Here is a 27,319-nt window from a genome sequence, read left to right as displayed (position 1 = left end):
GGGAGACGAACGCTCTAACCACTGAGCTAAAAGCCCAGGCTTCCAACTCAGCAGTTAGAAGCGTTCTTAAGGTTAGAGCTGTGAGGATTTACACGGGCAACTAGCACGCTAGCTCAGTCTGCCTCCATTACATTTGACTGACCTGTCAGCTTGTCTAGCTCTTCCAGATTCTCCTGGTAGCTTCTGATGACCTGGTCATAGCGTGTGATGACCTCACGACGCAGGTTGTCCCAGTGCGGTGACAGCTCTCCAAGGTCCTTCAGTTCTTGTATCCTAGTTGGACAGAGAGAGATAGAGAGAGATATTGTGCATGTTTTTGTGTATCAGGCAATGTGTGTACCTATTATTAATGTTATTATGATCTGGTCCTGTATGTAGTACTCATTTGGCATTAGTGTCTATCAGTCATGCCAATAAAACACCTTTTGAGTTTGAACTTGAGAGAGAGGGAGGGGGTTATGGAGAAAGTAGAACTTTCTAGAACTAATAAAAAACTTGACAATAAACAATTGCTTGTCAATCTCACACCTTTGTCATGCCAAGCAGACCTTCCTTTAGGACGGAGCTTGTCTGATAATCATCCATTTTTCAAGGTGTGCACCATGTATCAGATGCCACCCTTGCCATTGCAGTGTCAGTTAACTCCTGCATACAGCTTACTTCCTGGATATTTGCAACACTGATGGCCAAGTTCAAATTCTTTGAAACAGCCTGACTGTAAAGCCAAGTGACTTGGACTTGGTAGCTCAGCCCCAAACATTTGCTCATCTGTCCCTCCAGTGACACAGTTCTGTTTCAATTTCAGTTTGCCCCTGAGCTGGATAGACAGTGTTGTTCTCAATCAGTCCCTGCTGTCAGCACAGAGCAATCAATGGGACAAATCCTTGCCTAAAGCCAGCGAACAACTTCAGTACACGTAAAAAGCTCCACATATACAAACCCACACGGCCAGACTCCATTAACAGTAATAGGCAATTTAGTTATCTCTCCTACACTCGCATTGTTTGTCCCACTTCTCTCTCTTGTTTTGTTTGCGAGTGAATGACCAGTTTGTCTTTTATCTTCTTGTGTGGGCTTTCGAGCCTGCAGGCGCCGTGTGGTACAACACTGCTATCATTAATGGTGTGGTTCAGTGTGAGGCGGACTCAAACATCTTAGTGAGGAAATGTTAGCCTGCGGCAAGATGGCTGGAGCCACTGTTGCACACCAACACTCTGGTTTGTCTCTCTAAACGGCACACACACACACACACACACACACACACACACACACACACACACACACACACACACACACACACACACACACACACACACACACACACACACACACACACACACAAAACGACTCTGGGCAAGTCTGCGAGGAAAGAATGGCCTGGATTAAATTGAGAAGCCCTGAGCCTGAACCCTGATCTAATTACTGCGTTTATAGCTTAGCACTCTGTAGGATAGCAATCATAGCATCAGGTTAGGCCGGAATACATTTAGGACATAGTAATTTTGTTGCAACTGTAATATTAATATTATACCCTTTCAAAATGTGAACCAGATGTTTTTTCATTTTAACTTGAATGTTATTTTAACAATTTGGACTTGCTTTAACCCCGCCCAGGAGAGGAGCAGACGACTAGTGAACTGTTCAGGAGACGGGAGACCATTAGGCTGCCCTCCAGTCCATTTGTCAGACGCCTTCCAAACGAAACAAACAAACAAAATAACACCCGAGCATGCCAGGGGTAGTTCCATACCGTCGGAATGCTGCGACACTGGCCAGGTGCATTGTGGGTCCGCTAGCAGGGGGGATGCACAGTGGGGCAGAACTAAAGTTAGATTTACATAGGTAATGGAGGGCCTTATCGGTATGGAACAGGTGGGCTGCGTCTCAGGATTGCAGCTTAGGGAGCAACTTTAATGTGACTCATTAATAAGAGGATCAGACGCCTGTTTAATTGGAGGAGAATTTCCATAGAGAACAATGATTAATTCTCATGTAAATTCCGGCTCTGCTTCTATGTGTACCATTAATACTTCAAGACAGAGCGATTACGATCTCCAAATGAGAGGGAAGCTCCTGATGCTTTAGAAAGAAAAAAGAAAAAAGATTTTTGTTCTTTATAAAGCTGAATGAGAGATAATAAGATTGTGGGAGCCGACAATGCTATGAGGTGATTGAGTTGACGGATTTCACAGGAGGCGAAGGCAGCTACAGGTTCAAGTCCTTATCACATGCACAAGGGCGGCAGGGTTGGGGGGTGGGGTGGGGTGGTGTGGTGGTCATTGCCGGCTGTCAGGGTGGATAACGCTTCACCAGGACACAGGGGCTTTGAGCATGTCAGACAGAGGTGCTCTTAGGGAGTGGGCAGACAATCCACACCACCAATTGTTCTCCTCTCTGTCTTTCTCTCTCCTTCATCTTTTTCTTCTAGCTGTCAGCTTTTTCTTGGCCTGATGCTTCTCTCTCTCTCTCTCTCTCTGTGTTTCTCTCTCTCTCCCTCTCTCTCTCTCTCTGTCTCTCTCCCCTGATCATGGACAGCAGGGACAATAGCGTGGCTCAAAGGAAACTTGTAATTTTTTCCCCAGTGCAGTGTCAGGGCCGTGGGGTATATTATGCTGTCGCGGCGTAAATTATGGCTGTCAGCCGCAACCAGAGGGGAGTATTACCACTTTAATCAGGTGGTGTTGTTCCAAGACAGAACAGTGAAGCGTGGCCTGCTCCAACCTAGCTGGAGGGGGTCATAATAATCTTATCATCTGACTGAGAGGAACGCAGAGGGAAGGAGAGAGAGGAAAAGAGGGGGAAAGAAAATCAGGTGGGAAGAAAAGCCAAAGAGTCTGGGGAAGAAGAAGGGATGAGAATATGCACATGAGGGAGAGTTGAGGAGCCGGTCGTTCCTCATTTCCTCCACATCACCATGTGACTGCACCAGCCACACGGAGCTGTCCATAGACAAGGCACGCTTCATTAGGAGAAAGGTCTTACATTATATATGTACAGCAAGGGTGAATAGAACAGTTTCTATTCAATATTTTTCCCAAGCACATTACATTTAGATGGGTCTCATGAATTGATGTGGAAATATGACTGGCACAATCAGGAAATTCATGTAATTCTGCAATTCATGAGTTTGTTCAGATGCCTGAGCTCTCAGTCTCCAGGCCTGAGTGCACTCGGTCATTAAAAGCCCAGGTGAACGCAGGTTGGGCCCACACTTTAATCACAAGGTCTTTGGTCCGGCTTCAATCAGTGGCATTGTCCAGGCCGTGGGGTGATCAGACGAGAGCTAATGACATTTTCATTTTCATGTGCTCATTTGCACCGACACCTTTGACCAAAGCGGCTGAGAGCCTTGGGGACACACAAGACGGTGCCTCTGACCTTGACAAGCTACTGCACACACACACAGGCAGCTGTTACATCTACGCACATCGTCCCCCAAGACAAGCGTTACCGCAGAATCAAATTATGTTGTACACACGGGTTTGTCAGTGTGTTGCGCAAAAATACTCAAAACAATGTGTTCTTTACTCACACCGAAAGACTTTAACAGATCATATCTGCTGAGACGGAGGTGAATATGACAACATACATTGTTACTTATACTGAGTGCACCCATGCCATTTAGGGTTCCTAGGTCTGCTTGGCATACCCGTGCAGACTACATGCACTCTGATCATCTCTGATCATTTCTGCGTGTTCTTTGATGTGTCTATGTCCCCACACACTCAAAACACAGCTATGATGGTAAAAAGGAGAATCATAAATGATCAGACAAGTGCTCTCTTTGAGCAAGCACTTTCACTAAAGTCAAGTCAACTGTCAGACTCTGAAGACTTATTTGATCACTTTAATGCAAAAATGGCAAACATTATGGATGACATTGCTCCATTACAATTCAAGAAAGTTAAGGACAAACAGAAAGCACCATGGAGGCAAAATCCAGCAGTTAAACTTCTAAAAAGAGAGTGTAGGAAGACTGAAAGAAAATGGCGTAAATACAATCTTCAGATCCACTTTGAAATCCATAAAGAGATGCTCCGCACATATAACTCTGAAATATGCAAAGCAAGACAGTCTTTCTTTTCTAACATTATCAATAGAAGTTCAAATAACTCTCAGATTCTATTTTCAACTGTTGATAAGTTAACAAATCCCCCTCACAATTAGCTTCTGAACTTCTCTCAACTAATAAATGCAATGAGTTTTCATCTTTTTAAAGGTAGAATTGACTAAATCAGACTCAACATATCTGCTCAATTACAAATTCAACAACCTGAACTTCCAGCAACAAACAGAGGGAAACTAAACTTGATGTCAGAGTTCAGCTTGATAGACTACTGAAACACTTGAAAAACGGTACAGAATCTCAGCTCTTCCACATGTGTCTTAGACACTCTGCCTACCAATTTCTTCAAAACTGTTTTTCACCTCATAGCGGGCGGATGTCCTTCAAATTGTAAATGTATCACTGCTGTCTGGCACTTTTCCTAAGTCACTGAAAACAGCTGTTGTAAAGCCACTTCTCAAGAAGAATAACCTGGATGCCTCCATGCTAAACAATTACAGGCCCATATCCAATCTACCTTTTATTGGCAAAATTATTGAAAAAAGTAGTCTTTAATCAATTAACCACCTTCCTAACATCAAATGGGTATTTTGATTACTTTCAGTCTGGTTTTCGGGCAAATCATCTCACTGAAACAGCTCTCATTAAAGTTTCCAATGACATACAGCCTCAACACAGATTCAGGTAAAACATCAGTCCTAGTGCTACTGGACCTTAGTGCAGCATTTGACACTGTTGATCACAATATTTTACTACACAGACTAGAACACTGGGTTGGATTTACAGGCATAGTTATCAGCTGGCTAAAATCATATCTACAAGAAAGGAGCTTCTTTGTTGCCATCGAAACTGTACCTCAAACGATCTTGGGGCCACTATTATTCAACCTCTATATGCTCCCCCCTTGGACAAATCATTCAAAATAATTTGATTTCATATCATAGCTATGCAGATGACACACAAATTTACTTAGCTCTATCACCAAACGACTATGGTCCTCTTGAATCTATCTAACAAAGAAAAAACTGAAGTAATTATATTTGGTAAAAATGAGGAAAGACTTAGGGTTGCCACTCTCCTTGACACAAAAAGGGTTGAAGGCAAAGGATACTGTTAAAACCTTGGTGTATTAATTGACAGTGATCTAAATTTCAACAGCCACATGAAAGCGATTGACTAAATCAGACTCAACATATCTGCTCAATTACAAATTCAACAACCTGAACTTCCAGCAACAAACAGAGGGAAACTAAACTTGATGTCAGAGTTCAGCTTGATAGACTACGAAACACTTGAAAAAACGGTACAGAATCTCAGCTCTTCCACATGTGTCTTAGACACTCTGCCTACCAATTTCTTCAAACTGTTTTTCACCTCATAGCGGATGTCCTTCAAATTGTAAATGTATCACTGCTGTCTGGCACTTTTCCTAAGTCACTGAAAACAGCTGTTGTAAAGCCACTTCTCAAGAAGAATAACCTGGATGCCTCCATGCTAAACAATTACAGGCCCATATCCAATCTACCTTTTATTGGCAAAATTATTGAAAAAGTAGTCTTTAATCAATTAACCACCTTCCTAACATCAAATGGGTATTTTGATTACTTTCAGTCTGGTTTTCGGGCAAATCATCTCACTGAAACAGCTCTCATTAAAGTTTCCAATGACATACGCCTCAACACAGATTCAGGTAAAACATCAGTCCTAGTGCTACTGGACCTTAGTGCAGCATTTGACACTGTTGATCACAATATTTTACTACACAGACTAGAACACTGGGTTGGATTTACAGGCATAGTTATCAGCTGGCTAAAATCATATCTACAAGAAAGGAGAGCTTCTTTGTTGCCATCGAAACTGTACCTCAAATCGATCTTGGGGCCACTATTATTCAACCTCTATATGCTCCCACTTGGACAAATCATTCAAAATAATTTGATTTCATATCATAGCTATGCAGATGACACAATAAATTTACTTAGCTCTATCACCAAACGACTATGGTCCTCTTTGAATCTATCTAACAAAGAAAAACTGAAGTAATTATATTTGGTAAAAATGAGGAAAGACTTAGGGTTGCCACTCTCCTTGACACAAAAGGGTTGAAGGCAAAGGATACTGTTAAAAACCTTGGTGTATTAATTGACAGTGATCTAAATTTCAACAGCCACATGAAAGCGATAACTAAATCAGCTTTTACCACCTCAAAAATATTGTCAAACTCAGAGGGCTGATGTCAAAACATGACTTAGAAAACTCATTCATGCATTTATCTCCAGCAGGGTTGATTACTGCAATGGACTGTTCACAGGCCTTCCTAAAAGACTATTAAACAGCTTCAGGTGATACAAAATGCAGCAGCTAGGACTCTAACAAAACTAAAAAGAACTGACCACATTACTCCAATTCTTAAGTCCTTGCACTGGCTTCCAGTAAGTCACAGAATTGACTTTAAAGCACTATTGCTTGTTTATAAATCAGTAAATGGAGCAGGACCTAAATACTTGTCAGACATGCTTCAGCAGTACACACCTTCGCCCTCTCAGGTCCCAGGTGAAAAAACCTGCTAGTAAAACCTACAGTTAGAACTAAACATGGTGAAGCAGCTTTTAGCTGCTATGCTGCTCAGCTGTGGAACCAACTTTAGGATGACATTAAAAGGCCCCAACTGTAGCCAGTTTTAAATCTAGACTTAAGACCAAACTGTTCTCAGATGCTTTCTGCTAACTGTGCCGAGTTACAAATTCTGAATCTGCCTGGATAATTATTCTACTTTGTCTTTTATTACTTTTTTTACTACTTTTGCCTTTGTTTTTGCTTACTAATTATTCTTTATTTTTAAATGATTTTACCTTGTGTTTTATGTTTTCTTTTTATTATGATCTTTACCTTTTAACTATTCTTTGACTATATTGCCCTTCTATGCTTTTATTTGTTATTATTGTTTGGTTTTGTTTATGTAAAGCACATTGAATGACCTCTGTGTATGAAATGTGCTATATAAATAAACTTGACTTGACTTGACTTGACTTGACTCATACTGAGTATACGCTTACAGAAGATGACCACAGCACTCAGATCTAAGTGGACCAGTCACGTCTCTCGCCCCTGGCTACAAAGTGAACGATTCCCGCTGAGACTGACTCTATTCACAGTCTCTCTTTTGATGTTTCTCTTTCTAATCTCCCACATTACATGTTTCTTTTTCCTTGCAAATGTCGTCCACTTAGCCAGGGTGCAGCACTTAGAGAATCAAATACTCCCCACACTCCTCCACCCCGTTCTCTCTCTCTCTCTCTCTCTCTCATTTCCCCCCATTTTCTTAATTTCAGCCCTAAAGGCCACTGTAGCATGGCACACCCTAACACCCAGACCCTTCAGCTGATGGCAAACAGCATGGCGGAGAGAGAGAGAGAGAGAGAGAGAAAGAGAGAGAGCAGTATGGAGGGGAGAAAAAAGAAGAGGGAGAGAGAAAAAAAAACTCCTTTGAAGTGTTAAATAGACCTGAATAATTTAACTGTGGCTAAGTATAGCTCATATCCATCTATTTCCGTCTTTGAAATACCCCCTCTTGTCTTGGAACAAAGAAAAAGGCATCCCTTCCTCTTCCCTTCCCATTCCTCCCTTATTGTCTACCACCCCTAAATCTATTAATCTCATCTGCTTTTGTCTGCCTCATGGCCTCTCTCTCTCTCCCTGCTCCTCTCCCCGCTCCTCTCTCTCTCTCTCTCTCTCTCTCATCAGGGTAGCCGTCCGGTCCGTACCTCCTGGAGTCCTCCTGGATGTGGAGAGTAATGAGCTGCTTTGGGATGGTGAAGGACAGCGTGCTCTCCGCCATCTGCTCACGCACCAGCATCCACTTACTGTCCACTGTCTGGAACCGGTACACCTTGCACACCGGGTTCTTGAACACTGAGGGCCAGAAAGATCAAGACAGTGGGAGAGAGAGAGAGAGAGAGAGAGAGAGGGAGGGAGGGAGAAAAAGGGGGTTATGTGATTGCTAGGAACATAAAATCTTATCCCTTTTATCTTTCAACTAGCAAACTTGAAATCTTGAGTGATAAAAGGAGACCTTGATGGACAAGATTGCAGCAATTCATACATATACCGGTAATTCTGTGATACATTACAGCTCTGCAGTATATCAGGATTCCTCTTGATTTGTCAAAGTCCGTTAAAAACTCAAAAAGCCAAAAACACCCAGAAATATTAAAGACTACACTCAAATACAAGAATCAATAACCTACCATTACCATACAGTGGACTGTGACAGAAAGTGAGTATGCATGTTGTAATGTACATGTACTGTACTTGTATGTGTACGTGCTGGTTATTGAACAAGAGAAGACTTGCGGTGTGACATGACAACAGACAGACAGACAGACCATCATAGAGATAGTGGTAATCATCAGTGAGAGTTCTGAGTCCATGGTCATGGGCAAAGAGAAGCAGAGGGAGAGAGGGGCCCAGAGGGAGGTTGAGGGAGGTGTTGTTGAGCAGGACACATCAAGGCTGGCAGCACAAGCCCCCGTCTCCACCAGTGCACTCTCTGCAGGGGGGCATATGCAGAGTGGGAGAGGAGGGGCAGGTAATGTGACAGTGAGACAGATGAAAGGGCCGTGGACTAATAAGACACAGACTAGGGGATATGTGGGCTTTGATGGAGGTGATCACCCTGCTGTTGTGTGCTGCGTGCACCACCAGAGAGTCGACAGCATGAGCGACTTCACGTCTTTAACACAGGCATGCCTGTTGGCTCACTCCTCTCTTTTCAAGTGTGTGTCGGTGTGTGAGAGATGTGTGTGTGTATGAGCATAAAAAAACAAACGCCCTCCTCAGCAAATGGCAGCATCTCTTCTGCACAACACACTTCTGTTCTGGCACACGGGCCAGGCAGAGGAGAGCGATTCAGTTTGATGGAAAACCACCGTCGTCTCAGGTAGCCATTGGTGTGGTGATACCTCTCCATTTTAATTGGCTGTTTATGATGCCTGATGTGAAGTAAATAAATATAAAACCCTCGGAGTTGGCTCCATTTGACATTTCCAACCACAGTACTGCTGAAGAAGCAGCCCAGCCCTACTGCAGAGAGGAGTGAAAGAGAGAGAGAGAGAGGAGAAGAGCTTAATCAAAGCTAAAAGTGGGGGAGAGAGCGAAAGAAAGAAAGAGAGGGATAGAGAGAATGAAAGGAAGAAAGCAAGAGTGAGAGAATAACAAACAGCAGAGAGCACTGAAGCAGACAGACACAGGGAAGCAAAACGTCACTAAATAATGGTGACTTAACACAGAAACTGCAAAAGCAGCGTTAAACACGCTTATCGGGAGCAGGCCCAGGCAGCAGTGATGATGAAAAGCAATCTGTCTCCCTCCTTCCCTCACTCCCCGTCTCCATCCCTCCGTAGCCCCCTCCAGCAGCCAGCCACTCAATAATGAGAAGTGCGGCTGCCAGGCGGAGCTGGCTGAGCGTCACCAGTGTAATAACACCAATAAAGCCGCGAGAGCAAAATAAGGCACGAGATGCTGGCTCCTGTCTTCTCTCTCCGTTCACCCATCTTCCCCTTTGAGACCACAGCAGGGAGGGTAAACATGGCTGTGCCGGGTTCACCCTTCTGTTGACTGGGGTCCTATTTGCCCTGCTGGTGCCATAAATACCTTCAAACTGCAATAGGCTGCCACACACAACAACAACAACAACAACAACAACAACAACAACAACAACAACAACAACAACAACAACAACAACAACAACAACAACAACAACAACAACAACAACACTATCTCTGGTTTGAAAACAGGAAACAGGCTAAAAGACTTCAGTTACTGTAGGTACATAATACAACTGCTTTGTCAGGGTTAGGCTTGGTGCTGACAAGACATGTATGCACCTGCAAGGGCACCACTGATACAAAACATGATCATGGAATTTTCATTCCACCTTCACTCCATCTTCAACTTCAGAAAAGACTTCAGTTTAATTACATGTTTGGCACCAACTGAAGGGACGAGCTTGGTCACTGTTCTCCTCAGTCGTCAATGAAGACCAGATCAGTGGCTCGTTCATCACAAGCTATGCATTTGAGGTTGGAAGACTTGACTATGCTGAGAAGGAAAGGCATTTAAATTCAGTTTCTATCTAAATAAAAAGAGTGTCTGGAAACATAACACTTGGCTTAAAAGTATGTCTGAACCCAGTCAAAGAGCGTTGTCTAAAGAGTAACAAGAAAAGTTAAAAAAGTAGTCAGAGTGAGTGATTTGAGCAAGTGATGGAAGTGGACATAAAAAGAAAGAAAAAACGGGGAGGAAATTAGAGAGGCAGATGGAGGGAGGGAGTGAGGGATGACCTCCACCACAGGAGCCCGGCGAGAAGCGAGCAAAACTTCCTCATCCGGAGCGGCCGGCGCTCTTTCTCTCTCCGGAGAAGAGGATTAAACTCTGACCTCCATCCCCATCGCCCCCCCAACACATACCCACACCATCCCCTGCCCACACACTAATCTCACAGCCAATCATATGGCAGGATTCCTGCATCCCCTCCCTGCAACGGCAGCTCTTAAAGAAATGACTTTGGCGTAGCGATGCACTAGCATTAGTGCTTAGAGGAAGGACTCCTGTGAGGGAGTAATGACAGACAGGGGAAAATGGAGAAGGGGTGTATGCTGCCTCTGTTAAATTACATTAGTCAATCTGTGGTCTGCGGGGAGCGTTTTGTTGTGACGGCGGCAGCAGGGATGGTGTCAGCTAACTGCGCCGGGCTATGCCCGGGACGTTCTGTGACAATGACACGCTGACAGTCGCAACCAGCAAGGGCAAGAGCTTGCTCACCACACACACACACACACACACACACACACACACACACACACACACACACCTACAAAAGACAATTCCCAGCACATGTATTGTGACACTCATAAACACAGAAAATGAAAACCTTCAAATACAAACATACAAACAAGGAGAAATCACACACACACACACACACTCCACTGCTCTCAAGAAGAATAAGAACACAGCTGGTGGTAGACAAAGCTGTGGAGAAAAAGTGTTAGCTACTCTCTGTTTTGAGAACTCATCTAGCTTTTTCCATTTCTTGCTCTTTTGTTCTCACTTTTTCTTCCCATACCCTCCATTTCTGTAACATACTTTCTCTCTCTCTGGTGATAACTGTGTACTGATGTCTTTTTTGAGGTGTGTGTGTGTGTGTGTGTGTGTGTGTGTGTGTGGGGGTTGGGGTTGTGGCATAACTGGCACAAGGATATTGACGACTTGTTCTGCCAAGCTTCCGCTGGCAGACATGACAGAGCAGAGAGGAGACTCTGAGAGAAGAAGAAAAGAGGGAAGGATGAGAGAGGGCCGCCAGTCCAGCATCCAAGAGCCCCACCACAGGGTCCAGGAGGTGGGAGCCGGGGGCCAGTCTGGGCATGAGTTCTGCTCTGAGGGGGCGCCTCCCGGCAGTGTGGCCTTTTGATGGAGCATCCGCCTCCCCACGCACTCAGAGCTGCCATGCTACAGTACGCTTACCGCAGGAACCCTGCTTGTAATCACCATTTTATATGAACTTTAATTAACTGCCTGGGCCCTCTGAGACTTTTAAATCTCCTTCTTGAAAAAGTTGGTCAAGGGCAACTCTCTCTCTCTCTCACACACATATGCACACGCGCGCGTGCGCGCACGCACACGCACACACACACACACACACACACACACACACACACACACACACACACACACACACACACACACACGCACACGCACACACATACACATACACATACACACACACACAAACAAAAGAGAAAAAGTACATGAAAAAGGGCTGATGAAAAAGTGTGGAGTTCCACAGCAGCAAACATATACATTCCTCGTTATCTGCACAGATCTATCAGAATGGAAATATGAGGGGAAATTGAGGAGACCCCCTGCCCTTAACGGCTCCAAAAACTGCTGGTGAAGATCAAAGACATAAAATAGAGCTCTGTTGCGTTACAGGGATTTGCCTGCATGCTTCGATTTCTCTCCCTATATTCAATGCTTATATATTGTGACCACAAAGGGTTTCAGATGTTGTCCATGCTATTTAAAAATGGCCTTGGAATTTTCATTTCAAACTATTGACTTTTTCCTACTACTACTGACTATTTTCCTTGCGTTCTGATGGTGCCCTGGGAGTGTGGCAGCATAATAGGGGTCAGACTGAAACTGGCACGAACACCTGAGCTTAATGTGACACATTGGCGGAGCCGACCGCCACCACTGACAATCCTCAGACTCGAGGATTGCTGGACCCCAGCTGCTCTCAAGGGGCCAGCCTCAGGACGTGTGTATGGGGCGGTGGTAGTGTAGTGGTTAAGGAGCTGGGCTAGCGTGCAGTAGCCTTAAAGGTTAAATTCCCATCTTCCACCGTTGTGCCCTTGAGCAAGGCACTTAACCCCAAGTTGCTCCGGGGACAATGTGATCCCTTGTAATATAGCTGACACATGTAAGTCACTTTGGTCAAGAAGTGTCTGCTAAATGTAATGTAATGTCCTGCACAGCAGCACAGTGTTCACAAAGGGGGTTTGCTCTTCAAATGAATATGGCAGACTTAAACAGCTACCACATGTTTGTTTTCACACTTGTCCTCATATTTCAGCAAGTGCATCTAGGCCATGCGTACAATAGTGTACAGAGGAGGACAAAAATATTAATGAGATGAAAAGCACTGGTAATGCTGATTACTACAGTTTGAATTATCATGGTCAGGCAGTCACAATTCCACAATACTTTTGGTCATGCCCACACTCTAGACAGCAAGCCTCAGATCCCAGGAGCTACAGAACAAAGGCCCAATTTTCGAAATATCGAAATCTCTTTATGAGTCAAACAAATACTCTGTGATCTGTGAATTGCTGTAATTACAAGAGGTTGTACGTTTGAAATTACTGAAAGTGTCTCCAAAAAACCTGAGGGTGGAAATAAACATTCTTTCATTCGCCCTTAAATCAAGACTTTAGCTCCGACTTTGCTCCGCCTAATGACAAGGTAACCATAGAAACAAAAGGGCAGGGGTAACATTGGAGGTGTAATGAGAACAAGTCTTGCAAACTTACAAGCACTCATCCGGGGACCGTAATCTTTGTCATTTGTTGTTCCGTGCAGAGACTCACACACCAGTGCACACTGTGAAAAAGAGAGAGAAAGAAAGAGAGAGAGAGAGAGTTAAAATGTTAAATGCAAAAGCAAAAAAGACTGCTTTACAATTACTCCTTGCCAAAACCATACAATCTCTCCAACTCTGTGTTATTTGAAATGTAGCTGACTGTGCCGTGAGCAGAGAACACCTGCCAGGAAGGATAATGTCACACCCTGCCACCAAGGATATTTCATGTGGCATTTTAAATGCAGTGACAAAAGCCCTTATGCCAGCCTGTCATATTCCAACAACACACAAACAAGGCAGCATTATGTCTCTTGTGTTGCAATGAACCCACATTATGTCCTGGATGGCCTTCTACAGAACACAAGGCAGAATAATGGCTCAGCTTTAAGGGGCACAGAGGAGAGGTGAGGGTGGGAAGCGAGAGGAGAGGAAGATGCGGTTACTGTGGCTGTGAAGGCTAAGTGTGCACCAAACCACCGTCATGGGGGTTTTATCTACTGCATCCATCCGTGTCTCTTGATCTTACATCCTATTTGTCTATGACGAGAGTCTACATCTCTTTTATTTTTCTGTCGTTGCCTTTTTCGTTGTGGTTTCCCGTCTGTCATTTTGCATCCTTTATTGTTGTCTCTCACTCACATTCATGCGCTTCTTCCTCTCCTCTCCTTCATCTCTCCTGACTAGCCCAAGTGAGCGGTGAACCGTCCATCATCCACACCTGCATTCCCGGCAACCCATAACCCCTCTGAGAACTGCAGCCTGAGGGCTACACTGGAACTGGAGCCTTCACATCATATCAGCTGTCCCTGGGTCAGTTTCTACTATACAGGGAGCGAGGTAGACAGCCTTCACATTGTATCAGTTCACCAGTTCATTAGTGATCTGGGTTCAGCTTAGAGAGATGGTTATATATGCAGGTTTCGTAGGGGAGAGATGTGTATCAGTCAAAGGCAGTGATCCTGACTCAGAATTTCAAGCAGGTATGAGAGATGTTTGATCATGCTCTGCTGTCTTCAGCCAGTTCAGCTGTTAAAAAAACACAGTTCAGCTGTTAAAAAACCATGGCAAAAAGTACCTCACATCTCCGAAGCTCAAAATTCAGAGCCAGATTTATCTTTACAAAAACGCAGGGCATCTCATGGCCACTTTGAACCAAAAAAAAATAAAAAATGAAAATAGAGCAGGAGAAATCCCACATTGGGTCGTCAGCTTGGGTTAAGGGGAGTGGGAATATGAGAGTCCCAGTAATCCCTACTCTCAAAGCAAGACAAGGGGTGATCCCAGTTCATGTTCGGTAAGATCAAATCAACAGCGGGGCCTCGGATGGCAGCCCCTCCGCTGCGTGCGAAATAGATCGACTAACTCCCCGGTCTCAGGGCTGGCTTGGCGCTGAAAGGATGGCGCTCAGCGCTGTGGAGCTCAGGAGAGCTGGGGCAGTGAGCGGCACTGTGCGCTGCTATGATGTGCCGTGCCGTGCTGTGCCGGTGATGCCCGTAGCTCTGGCTGAGTAGAGCTGAGCGTCGCTGGGCATGGCCGAGCCTCTCTGTGCTGGCTTGGCGGTGTCAGTGTCATCAGCTGCTCAATGAGACGGGACGGCGAGCGGGACACGCAGCTCATCAGGGAGACGCAGCCCGATTCACAACTAACATACTCCATACACGCACGCACGCACACACACACACACACACACACACAAACACACACACACACACACACATGCACGCACACGCACACACACGCACACACACGCACACAGAGCTGCATATGCATACATGAATCCCACTTGTTTGTGGTTTGCCATGTTTGCATGCATACGTAAAGGCGCAGACAGTGAAAAAGGTACATAAGCATACAGCTACTGTATGTCACTACTTACAGCTATTGCTGAGCTAGATATGACTTTTTCATGGGCACAAGTAAGTTGAGTATCTGAAACAGCACTCATAGAGGAGAGGAAGTGAATGAGAGAAAGAGGACACCTAGCTGTTATCTGATCTGTGTCAATCTGATCTGGGATTTTAACATCTAATCCTGTGTATTAATGTAAAGTAAAGCCTGTACGTTGAACAGAAACCACTAGCAGCCAAGAGTAGAGAGGCAGCAGTACGTACGACTCTGTTCTTGGCGTTGATGCAGCCCATGGCGAAGAGGCGAGCGCAGCGCCGGGCGCGGGCGCTGAGGAGAGGGGGGAGCGGCGAGCGGCTCTCCTCCAGCTCACATCTGTCATCCGTCATCCCTCGTTTGTTCGCTGGAGGACTAGCCTGCGACGCTCACCTGCTCTCGCTCCCTTCGTCAGGTGCAGCTTCACACTTCTCACCAGGATCAACACGGCCCGAGGGGCAGCGCACACATAGACGCAGCACCCGTAACAAAGGTCCTCCCAGTGCAGATGGTCGGTTGCATCAGGCAATAACACTAAGGGGCTTGGGGATCTTGGATGTCCCTCCTCTTCCTCTTGTTTAATACATTCCGTGCGCAATCCAGATTATTGCTTAGCAACACACAACACAGCCCCTCTGAACAGCTGCACCACTGACAATAAAAACTTCAGAGTAGCACGACAGTGTACGGGTGAGTGCAAGTCTTACACATGAATTACAGCCACTAAACACTCATGGTACACACACAGACACATAATCACACACGCACACACACACACACACACACAGACCAGGCGCCTGCTGTCTCTATGGGCTTTGGGGAAGTGGCTGAATCTCATTGGGCCTTTCCAGTGCTGACAGGCTAATCCCTGCAGCATTAGTGCAAGCAAGAGCAGCTGGGAGAGCCCACAGTGCGCACTGACAGACGTAATTGAATCTGTGGAGAAAGCGTAGCATTACCATGGCCGCCCACTTGGGGGCAGGAGGGGAAGACAAGGAGGAGGAGGAGTAGGAGGAGGGAGAGAGAGAGAGAGGGAGACGTAGAGTAGAGAGTGGACAGGGACAAAAAAGAGATTAAGAGAGAGAATGCTAAAGATGACAGGCTAGAGTCCAAGAGAGATGAGGTGGCTGAAACGTCTACCTTCTGGCCCTGGATATCGGCCGTGATGTGGTCTGCTTCTCCATCCTCAATCTCCCCCATCTTCATCCGGCTGACCACTACAGTGCCAACGGCTGCCAAGTCATCGGATGACCTGCGAGGAGAGAGAGAGAGAGAGAGAGAGAGAGAGAGAGAGAGAGAGAGAGAGAGAGAGAGAGAGCCAAAGGTAAACGATCTATGGTGAATGGATTGGAGCACAGGATGAGAAACACCCATCCTCCAGAGGTCATTTAATACAGTCCACACAGGAAAGTATGGGTGAGGGAGAAAGGTGAGAGGAAAGGGAAGAGAGAGAGAGAGATAGAGAGAGAGAGAGAGAGAGAGAGAGAGAGAGAAAAGAAAGAGGAGAGAGTGATTGGTTCAGTTGGCGATTACAGTCTCATTGACACAGCGGCAGCACAGACATCTTTGGCGAGCGCAAGGTGCACAGTTTTCTTATTAGCACTCCCATCCCTCCGCTCATCATTGCCAGTGATGGGAAATCCATGACACAGAGGCAAGCCGACTCAAATGAAGAAAAATTATCCCTGAGCATCAAGCAAACACCGCCCCAATTACTGTGAGTGATCTGCCTTAAATTATATCTGTCCCCTCTGGAATGGGATAATTATGGGGTGTGGGGTTGGAGTCTGCATTCGTGTTTGTGGACTCACAGCTGAGGAAAACACCATGACAGGACGGGGGAAGGGAGAAGAGAAGAAAGAGATGTGGAGTGGAGGCCTTCATCCGCCTCTCCTGTCTCTCCATGTCTCCTTGCTTTCCCGACACTCTAACAGGTTCGAATCCTCACATCAGACACAAGGAACCACACCGCATCCCTGCACTCCATTCATTTAGCAACCCTGTCCCATACCCTTCCCACCTGTAGGGGGCTCCACCACATGAAATGACCCTCGACTCCCCACTGATGGGTCTTCACCAGAAGCCTGTTCGATTGGTGCTATGCATCATATTTTATAGCCTATGTACAGCAAGGTAATAGGACACCAGTTTGCCACACATCACGTCATACCGTTCACACCCCCTTGTCATTTAACCTCATGGCAACCCCTGCCGTGAGAGATTTGTTGTCTGCATAGCGTAATTGACCCCCGTCTTTGAGAGTACAGGTGGCACAAAGGGCAGTAGCTGCACTCTCAAACGCGCGCTGTGTAGGAGAGACCTTCTGCTGTCTCTTTACCTTTATCTAGGCTGTCCTTCAGCTCAGGGTACTGGGTACAAGGGCTTCTTCTCCACTTATGCTACTCCTATTTACTTTTTGGTCTGAAACTTCTGTGTTAACATACAGTATGTGTATGCTTGACTGGATGTATGTGAAAATAGATGAGCAGTTTTGTCTCAAAGTGTGTGTGCGTATGTGTGTGTGTGTGTGTGTGTGTGTGTGTGTGTGTGTGTGTGTGTGTGTGTGTGTGTGTGTGTGTGTGTGTGTGAGAAAGGGAGAGTGAGTGTGTGTGTGTGTGTGTGTGTGTGTGTGTGTGTGTGTGTGTGTGAGTAGGAATGTCTCAGCCTGATTAACATTAGCCCCGGCCGGCACAGGTTCAACGGCAGCAAATCAAGCACAGAGCAGGAGTCAGCGCTGCTAGAGGATTGCGCCGAATCTGTCAGTCGGTCTCGTGATTGACCTCAAATTAACTTTGAAGCTGAGCTGAGCTGCTGTGGAGAATCCTGGGCCTCCCACTCTCCTCCCTGCAACAGCCGCTGCAGCTGCTGGCATTCCAGCAGATTGCGCACCCAAACACGTATCCTTGACCAATCTAATTGGCCTGGGTTCCATTATGACAACAGTACATCAGAGAGCTTTGTTAGCCTGACAGAAAAACTAGATGTACCGCATAGCAGTACAAAATATGACCACCGCTCAGCCCTGTACATCCATTCCACGAAAATAAATCACATTAATCAATGTGTCCATCTTCTACTCCATCCCCCACTCTTGAAACTTTTGTGTATGCTTGTTTGGCATGTGTGTTTGCGGGCCGCACAGAAAGTAGCTTACTGGCGTTGCAAAGGTGAATAGATTTGTGGCACATGCCAAAAAAATTATAGCATTGTTATAAAACCTTTAAAATCTCTAAACAATCATAAGTAGGGCAGTTCATCACAGTCCATCCATTGCAACTGGACAGATGAACACCTGTAGGCTACATTGTATTTGGAAAAAGCAGAAGGTAGCAGCATAATGTTTTTATTTATTTATTTATTATTAAACAAAACAATCCCTGTCAGTTCCATGCAGTTTTCAACAGCTATCAAGAAGAGAGGTCATGTCATGGATTTTTGTGAATGTTTCTTCTTCAACGTATGCAAAAGTTTAGTCATATAGTTCATATGATATTCAGGTTTATTGTCAAAGCACAAATTAAATACCAGTAGCATAAAACTAAATGCAGTTTTACCCAGTAGTGCAAATAACTGACATGTACAAAAGGGCCTTCATGAAATGCATCTCTAGATACACATTTTAACGGGCCAAGTTGAAGAGCTGCTGTCCGTTATTGTTTGTGCAAATATAGGCTGATTCATGTTCCCTTGCATTTTGCAACTGTGAGGTCCATGGTTAGTCTGGCTTTCGCCAGACCAAGCTCAATCTTTTAAGAAATCGAAAAAGAAATAGCCGGCAGATCAGGCTGGGTTCACCCAGCCTAGTCCATGGTAGGTGCCCGATAGAAATATTGTTTAATTTTGCGATTAAGATATCCACGCACTGGCGCCCCCTCAGCGACGTTCGTCCCCCGTTTTTAGAGCTATTCTAAATGCAAAAATGCATAGAGGGAGTTATGACAACACCGTGTTAAACTATAAGCTATATAAGGTAGGCCCTATGCTAGGCCTATTACACAACATATATTGTCACTAGGCTATGCTGGCGACCCAAATAAAATCTCCTTTGGGAACCAACAGTATCAAAGGGACTTAAGCTGCCACCTCTTGGCGAAAGGTTAATAGTTTTGCATATCAGTATCAGTAGTAATCAGTGTTGGGAGTAATGCATTTAAAAAGTAATGTAATTACAGTAATGCATTGCTTTTTGCTGTAATGCAGTAATTGTATTGGTAAAGGCATTACCAATACAATTTCAGTAATATTTTACTCGGTACAATTCTCAGTAACTAAAGTTACTTTGCTTTTTAATCCAAAATTGAGAAATGCTCAATTGGCACCAGAGAAGATTATCCAACAATTAAAAAGTCATCTATGCTGGTCCTGGAATTTGATTGCCTTGTTTAGATGACTGTAGAAAGGGAATTTGAGTTATCTCTGCCATTCATGCAACAGATCTAACATGGTTAGGCTATACTTCTCATTTCAAGCAGTGAGAATAACAAAAATGTTGCTTTTACAGCCATTACGTAGCCATTATTCTCAAACTATTTGCATTAGGTTTACACCACTGTAAGTGGAATGATAGGCAACCAGCAATGATGAGAACCATTTAAAGTCAACATACAATTTCACTATGGCTATATTTTACTATATTAAGTTGTGAGTGACCTTTGGCCTTTAGGGCCTACATTGTCCCATGAGCCATAACTGCAACCATTATATTGTTCTTTTGTTAGCCTTAAGTCTAGCTCAGTCATTATGTCATACCACATCACCTCCTGCCGTGTGTAATGAGCTGCATTGAACACATGAAGATCTATTGAGAACACCAAATCCATATTTCCTGTTATTTTGGTGAAAGTAATGTAAACGTAGTGTAATGCCTTACAATTTAAAGACAGTAATATTGTAATTTAACAAATTACTTTGAGATGACAGTAACAAGTAATAAATAATCAGGGCTTAAATTTCACTGCGTGATTGCGGGTATTGCGCATAATTTGTTCAAGTCCCGCAACTCTAGCCATCATAATGCGAGAAATTCCCGCATACACTTTTACAGCCTGTCTGATGACGTTAATATAGCCAATCATTAAGTGGCGTGAATGCAGTGCTATTGACCGGACTGATCAACTACCGAGTTGAATTGAACATAGCCTCATGCAGACGCACACACACACGGAGAGAGAGAGAGAGAGAGAGAACCACTTTGCGCTTACGCAAATAGGCTACGCTACCATGGCAAACTTTTACATCTGGAAAGAGCTCCTTGGTAACTATCCTGCTAGCTCAGGTCACGTCAACACTTGATCCCAGAAAGATTGTCTTCGACATGTTAGTTTTTTGAACATTTATTGTATCTAATGACATAGAAAACATAATGATTTGCAAACACATACCGCACTATGCACAACTTTTATTCACTAGCTTACTATAGCCTAAAACCGTCAGGTTGAAGGGGGCTAATTACTCCATAGAATTACTCTCATTATTTTCTTAAAGTGACAGGCACTCAATTACACCTACTCATACACACCACATTAAAGATATGCCTAAGTGTTATAGGTTAAACGTCAATATGAGGCATTCAAATTACTAAATATGTTTAGCTACTAGTAATTACTAGTAAAATGCTATACTTTAAAAAAAAATGCATTATTAAATAAATACACTCTATATGAATTCAAAATATATGATAGAAACATATCACATAAGCTATCATTTTCAGTGTGTGTTTGTGTGTGTGGAGAGAGTCAAGCAGAATCTAGGATGTCCACTGTTGTGAATGATCCCACTACAGTATATATTACTGATGACGTCAGGGTGGTGGGGGCCCCAAAATCAAACACTTTTTTAAAAAAAGTATCGAAGTATTGAAATCGCAATTCTTGACTTGGTATCAGAATCGACCCCCCCCCCCAAATTGTGTAAATCCCCCCTACATGAATAACCTAAGGGGGGAATTCCCCCCCATTTTGAAAAATGAATTTTAAGCCCTGATGCATTACGCTTTTGAAGTAACTTGCCCAACACTGGCACTGTAGTAATACATTTCGCAGCCGTGTGAATCACGGAAAGCGCGAATGAAGTGGACACTTCTAAATGGGACCCACTGTAGCCTACAGTAGCTGAAGGTCTTTGGCTAAAGCAGCCATAATGAAGAAAGTGTTATCATTGTTTGGATACTTCACAGCATGCTTTTTAATCGCATAGACTACAACTACCAAGCTGGAATCAAGCACATCGACTCCCCTCTCACCCTAAACACGCACTTCGAACAAACAAAAAGCGTCTCAGTCTCACCGTAGGCTAGCCATAGGCAAAACTGTATCGGACCGGTGTAACGTTGGTACTAAATCATGAAGATCATTAAGTTCAGAAAGAAGAAAGATGAATTTTGTTGCCTAGCACGTACAAATATGTGTAGGTACAGCCCTGCCCTGGATACATCTCTCAATGTGTGCTCTAAAACATTTGGTTTAGATGTAGATCATCACGGGTGCGTTAATAAATCTATAGGCCTACATTGCGGCGAGTTGACACAAATTATTCACTTCACGAATTTATGTTTCAGTCCTAGTTACTTTACTTTGAGCCATGCTCTTCCTTACTTGAATCACCTTTGAAAATAGAGGATTGAAGTAGCCTAGTGGGTGTTTGGGAATTAACGTTGACTCAGATGCTTTTTGAGACTTTGAGCAGAAATGTCCCAGCCCGGTGTTTAGGATGCATCATAGACAGGTTATCTTTCAGGTAGCCTATATATTTTCCATTAGAAAACCATCACGTTAGCGAACGTGTTGTGGCTAACTCACTTAGCTCCTGCTCATAGACATAGACATATACAGTCTATGCTCCTGCTATAGCCTAGGTTATGGTCATACGAGAATGGGATGACAGTCGAGATATATTAGTGCTGTTATCAATTTGCTTGGTAGCCTATAACCGCATATATGGTTTTCTACAAATAATCAAATTGGCCTCCATCACTCAACCAATGCTAACGGTAACGTTATTTTACCTACCTCCTAGGTTATAACTTACAAGATTAACGTAGCCTGCCTGCAGTAAAAACCAAGCATGTCCGATAAACATTCTCACATTTATTTCGGCTTCAAGAAGAAATGCGAATTACATTTCATGTGGAAATCATCCTACCCTTATTAGACGTTCTCTGCAGTAGGCCAGTGTTGTCCTTGTCTTTCCAACCTACATTATCTTCCAACAAAATAGGGAGGGAAAGTAATCTCATCGCCATCTAGTGGTTGTGTTCCTAGAGTTTAGCGGAGTGGATGGGATTTTTTTTAGAAAAAATATATCTCGGTGCACATTGGGATTAGCCTAGAAATCTAGACGCGCCCCTAGCGGCAGCTGCCAGGGCTAGTCTAGCAACTCTCCGTTGGCTTGTGAGCTCCTGAAATCGAAACTTAATCAGGCCAATGAAATCGTGTATAGAGTCGTTAGGTGGGCTTAACATAATGATTGATGGCAGAGTTGCAATGGTTTGGCTTGAATTCCCTGCTACTTGAAAAATAAGATGGATGTTGCTGTTGGCGAACAGTGTGACACGAGTTAAGCTTTTATTAGTAAGTTGGCAAACGTTTGAACTAGCCAACTAGCTCGGCTGGTGGGAAACGCATGGGACTCATAGCGCTGCCGCTGTCCTATTGCGTGCAGAAGGAATTTGAAAGACAACTGATTATCCCGCCCCTCGGACTGAGCACTGCGAACGGTGAGTGCCCAGACCCTACATTTTAATGTGGGTCTGGCTCGTCAGGCTACATTGGGATCTTAATTTAATGCCTTCCATATGTTAGGCACTGGGGTCACCTCTATTGCTTCAAGTGGTCATACCTTATTTTTAGGATCAGTTGAATTGTTTTGAGTTTTTGTCGTAACATGGTGATAAGGAACTACAGCTGCATGTGACGTCACATGTTTGGGCGCCTAACCTCTAACTGATCAATACGGCAATTTGCTTAACTGGCTTACCATATTTTTGTAATAACGGAACGGGATGTAAACCGCGTGGTGATAACCTTTATGTCTGGATAACTGGTGTTTAGCTTCTACTCACATGAAGAGCTAGCTGTAAGTGGTAAGTGTCAATGCTAACCAGGCTAATAAACAAACCATGCTACCGTGAGTAACATCGAAGGGTAAAGTCACGTGACTTCTTTTGTAGTTTGTTTATGAAACAAAAGGAGCAGGCAAAATAGGGTCTGACATTTTCACAGTTAGAAGATTATTACTGTATAGACACTGAAAAATATTTTTGGTGGATAACATTGCTGATTTGGCTTCACAATATTTTTTAAAAAATAGGTCTATGGGACTTAACATTGGAGCTGCTCTTCTTAACGATAGGAACGGTTGATGTGGGCCCTTGAGACCAACATATAACCACTTGCCACTGGGTAATTATTTTGCCCAGGGACCAAAACTAAATTTTTCCGTAAAAGTCTAGTGGGGCTACATACCCACCAAATTTCATGTGCCCCAGTGTTTCGGTGTCCCAGGTATCGTTGACCAAAATTTCAGGAAGTAGATGACGGGAAAAAATAATAAGAGTGGTCTTGAAGCAGCTGAGCTGGGTTTGACATCATGCAAGACACCATCAATGTCATCCGGGGGTGTGATTCCCCTTGCAATAATTTCAACCTGTTTTAAATAACTCATTTAAATGCGATGGGCAATGCTTCTCTCCAGTGAAATATTATACTTATTAGGGTTGTATTTTGTCACAACAGAATTGTGCTGTTGAAGGGTAGTGTGTGTGTGTGTGTGTGTGTGTGGACTTGCTTTGTAAACACTGGCCTCAGATCATTTGTCTTTGAGACTGCTTCCCATTCTTTCTCCCCGCAGCTTACTGGGGTTATGTCACATCCAGAGCTAAGTGGTGCGAGAAATTCACCAGGCAGTTATTAGAGGACCTCAAGCTAGGCCACAACTCATGAGCTTGTAGTCGCATGAATGGCACTATGTAATCTTACAACAGTGAAGAAAACCAAACAAAACATAAAATATATATAATAAAATAGAAAAAAATCAATATACTGCAGGGGAAGTAGGGAGACTGCAAGTGACATAAGAATGGCATTTCTCAAGGGTTTGACTTGTAGGTTAGATATTCTTGCAAATCTTTACGGACCATAGTTTTGGCTTGTGAGCTGAATATATCCACCAATGCAAGAGCTGCTCTGTGGAGCAAATTCAGGTGAAGCAGCTGCTTGCTAGAGATAACCTTACAGTCAAAATAGGAACTGAAACTCATCAACAGGAAGTCACTTTTGCTCAACGTCATGCTCACCTCTCAGCATTAAAAAAGAAGTCCATGATAATTTGCTACATTAAACAAGTTCTTGACCTTCACTCGAACATGACAAATAACAGAGCTTGGAGCAAATAGCTTGCCGTGGTGACTACAGCACAGCAGGGCGGCAGATGACAGGTGTCAATCTAGCCCTATTAGAACTTCAGTTTATCAATTAAATGCTGAGTCACTTCGACAACTGCCAGCTGCTCAGAGGGGCCTCCAGGGGGGCTATGAGGTGGGCCTCGGAGAGCTCCCAAGTCATTTAAACACATCACACCGCTCGGCTAACCTAATATGGCCAGGAAGCATATGGTGCAAGTGCAATAGACGTGTCATTGAAGTAGGTCAGTTGCATTCTCAGCAGCCTAATTATTGCCATTTATGTGAGGTACAAGGTGTGTGACCGCCAACAAGGAAATTAAGTGGTATTGGAAGGTAATGGAAGAACATCAACAGCAAAAAATGAAAAAACACAAGGCTTAGTGTGGCATATGGACCGAACATTAAATCACTTGGATGTACAAGATTAAAGGGGGTTAACAGCTTGAAAACAAAGTTAATACACGGTAGATTTGTGTGATGGAAACCAACAAAGCAGTTACTGTAAGTTCTAAAACTCTTTTGGCTTTTTTCATATCAGATCCACATGAGAGAGAGATGCAAAACATCCTTGTCAGGAAGTTCAAGTTGGCCACTGAAGCTCAAACAGGAAATAGCAAAGTCAGGTATGAAAGCAAAGGAGGCCAAGAAAGAGGTGGGCAAAATGTCTTTAGCAAGGCAGAAATGACAACTACTAACTACTGACAGCTACTAAAGGAGGCAAAATAGGGCTTTTGAGTCAGAGAGGTGTACCGGAGAAATGTTTAATACCAAATGGCATATAGATTAATACAGAGGTGGAATGCTCACTTTAAGAGTCTACAGCAGAACTGGTCCTTTCATGGAAGGTAAAAAAAAAACACTGCAGTGGGATAGGGGGAGGCTTGGGCAGAGAGAGAGAGAGAGGGAGAGAGAGGGGGAGATAGCTCTTTATTCGTCAATGGAAGGAGAGCTGCAACCACTTCAGGGCATCCTGAATGTTCTGCAACGACACAGGCCAAATGTGAGTTTATGCCAGAAGCTATAAGAGCTCATCAGTGATGGAAGCCCTGTGCCCAATAATGCCTTGGCTTTGGAAGGCTGCCTCTGACTGGTGACCTATATAGGGGCTGGACAGGGCTAAATTTAGCGTCTCATTGAGGACAGATGTTACAATGCAGCTGTAATCACAGGAATAGAGTCCAAACAGTAAGGGAAGACAAATTCTTACCAGATATGAACGGGCCCCCACTCCATACCTCTCTCAAACGCTCTTCTCTCTTCCTCTCATTAATAATGCAATCTCTCTGTTTTTGCGTGATTCTGCAATCATTTTGCTTGGCTGGCAGAGCTCAATCAATGTGACAACAGTGCTGGTTTTGTTTTGAGTCAGAATCACCAGGAGACACGGAGAGCAGATGGAGGCTTTGGACGACTTCCAGCCGCAGTGGAGTCTACTAACCAAGCACCGTCTACTAACACTTATGAAGACAAGCAGAGGCAGGGGAGGGGTGGGCTTGAAAAGAGGCAGAGAGAGATAGACAGCGGGGGGGGGGTTGAAAGGAAGCTGCAGGTAGAGTGGGGGACTAAATTGTCCTGCATGTAAAATTAATGACTGACAAGCTTACGCACAGACAAGCGATGTAACGATAACTTGTGTTTGAACACAGTCCATTAGAATGGTGAGGGAGGGGGGACGGCAGATGCATTCTGAGCGTTTGAAAGGTCATTCATCAGACGTTCTTCCGCGATCCCAAGACCCTGTCAAGGGCAATCTTCGTCTCCCTTGTTTTCTGCACACAGCGGCCCTGGCTACTGTTGCGTGTTGTCTCCGTGACGGAGCGGAGTCCCGGGCGACTGGAGCTGACTAAATAATCAATATCCCCAATTAGACAGCCTGGCGGTGGGCTCCCTGGGTACTCAGGGCTGCTTTAATGGATGCAGCCTCACTCTGCCCAGCTAGCCATATAAAATCACAAGGGAGGAAACTTGATGTTCTCAACAAACTCACGATTACAGTAATACACACATACATGCATGAATAGACACGTGCGCACACGCACGCACGCACGCATGCACGCACACACATATTATATTCTGCTCTATTCTATATATATTCTGCTCTCACAAGTTAACTGCTAATACACTGCACATATTAATATTTAATTTATACTACTCTAAACCACCTTCTGTAAATCAACTATATACTACTGCACTTTTCTGCTTTTTTTGCACTTCATGGTTAGATGCAAACTGCATTTTGTTGTCTTTGTACTTGTACTCTTTTGTACTTGTACACTTTTAATTATTTATTTAACCTTTATTTAACTAGGAAAAGTCCCATTGAGTTACAGTAACTCTTCTCCCAGGAAGTCCTGGCCAAGACTGGCGGCAAAAAGTTACAAAAAAATATATATACATAAAAGACAGGACAAAGTTACATAGTACACTACAAATCTCTGTACATACACTATACAAACACAATCAAGACATTACACTTAACCTAACTTATGTATATTACATATGTATACAATATACACACATTTAGGAAAAGTCAACACTCACATGGACATTACAACCTAAAGGAAGGTGTCCATGAATACATTCAAGCATAGTAACTCCCCCACACACCAATATAAAACACCTTTCCCCTTTTGATCCATCCTGCAGCTACACACAGTTCATTCACTAGCCTCCCCTCAGCTCAATGTTCAACAGCGGAGCTAGGTGGGGCTCACTCAAATTGCTTCTCAGGAGGGAGGGCTGGGACAATGAGGCCTTGCACTGGCCTTAATGTGCTCTCCCATTACCTCAAACAGAGAGACAGAGAGAGAAAGGGAACGAGAAACAAGAGACT

The 27,319-nt window shown here is 44.1% G+C and overlaps 1 protein-coding gene across 9 annotated transcripts in view; it reads right to left on the bottom strand.

The window, feature by feature from the left end:
- inpp4b (inositol polyphosphate-4-phosphatase type II B) overlaps positions 1-27,319 on the bottom strand; it is a 289,177-nt gene that overhangs the window by 59,590 nt on the left and 202,268 nt on the right. For 8 of the 9 annotated variants that reach the window (XM_048266182.1, XM_048266276.1, XM_048266110.1 and 5 more), the window contains 4 exons: positions 16,227-16,338; positions 13,156-13,225; positions 7,831-7,978; positions 143-273 (listed from right to left, as the gene is read on the bottom strand). In XM_048266182.1, coding sequence (XP_048122139.1) covers positions 143-273; positions 7,831-7,978; positions 13,156-13,225; positions 16,227-16,338 — 461 coding nt within the window. Of the gene's footprint in view, positions 1-142; positions 274-7,830; positions 7,979-13,155; positions 13,226-15,316; positions 15,885-16,226; positions 16,339-27,319 lie in introns of those variants that run through there. The other variant, XM_048266601.1, reaches the window with a different exon arrangement.

The sequence above is a fragment of the Alosa alosa genome, chromosome 1, assembly GCF_017589495.1.
Source record: "Alosa alosa isolate M-15738 ecotype Scorff River chromosome 1, AALO_Geno_1.1, whole genome shotgun sequence".
NCBI lineage: Eukaryota > Metazoa > Chordata > Actinopteri > Clupeiformes > Clupeidae > Alosa > Alosa alosa.
Note: the sequence above shows the minus strand (reverse complement) of the source record. Positions and strands in the feature narration are given on the sequence as shown.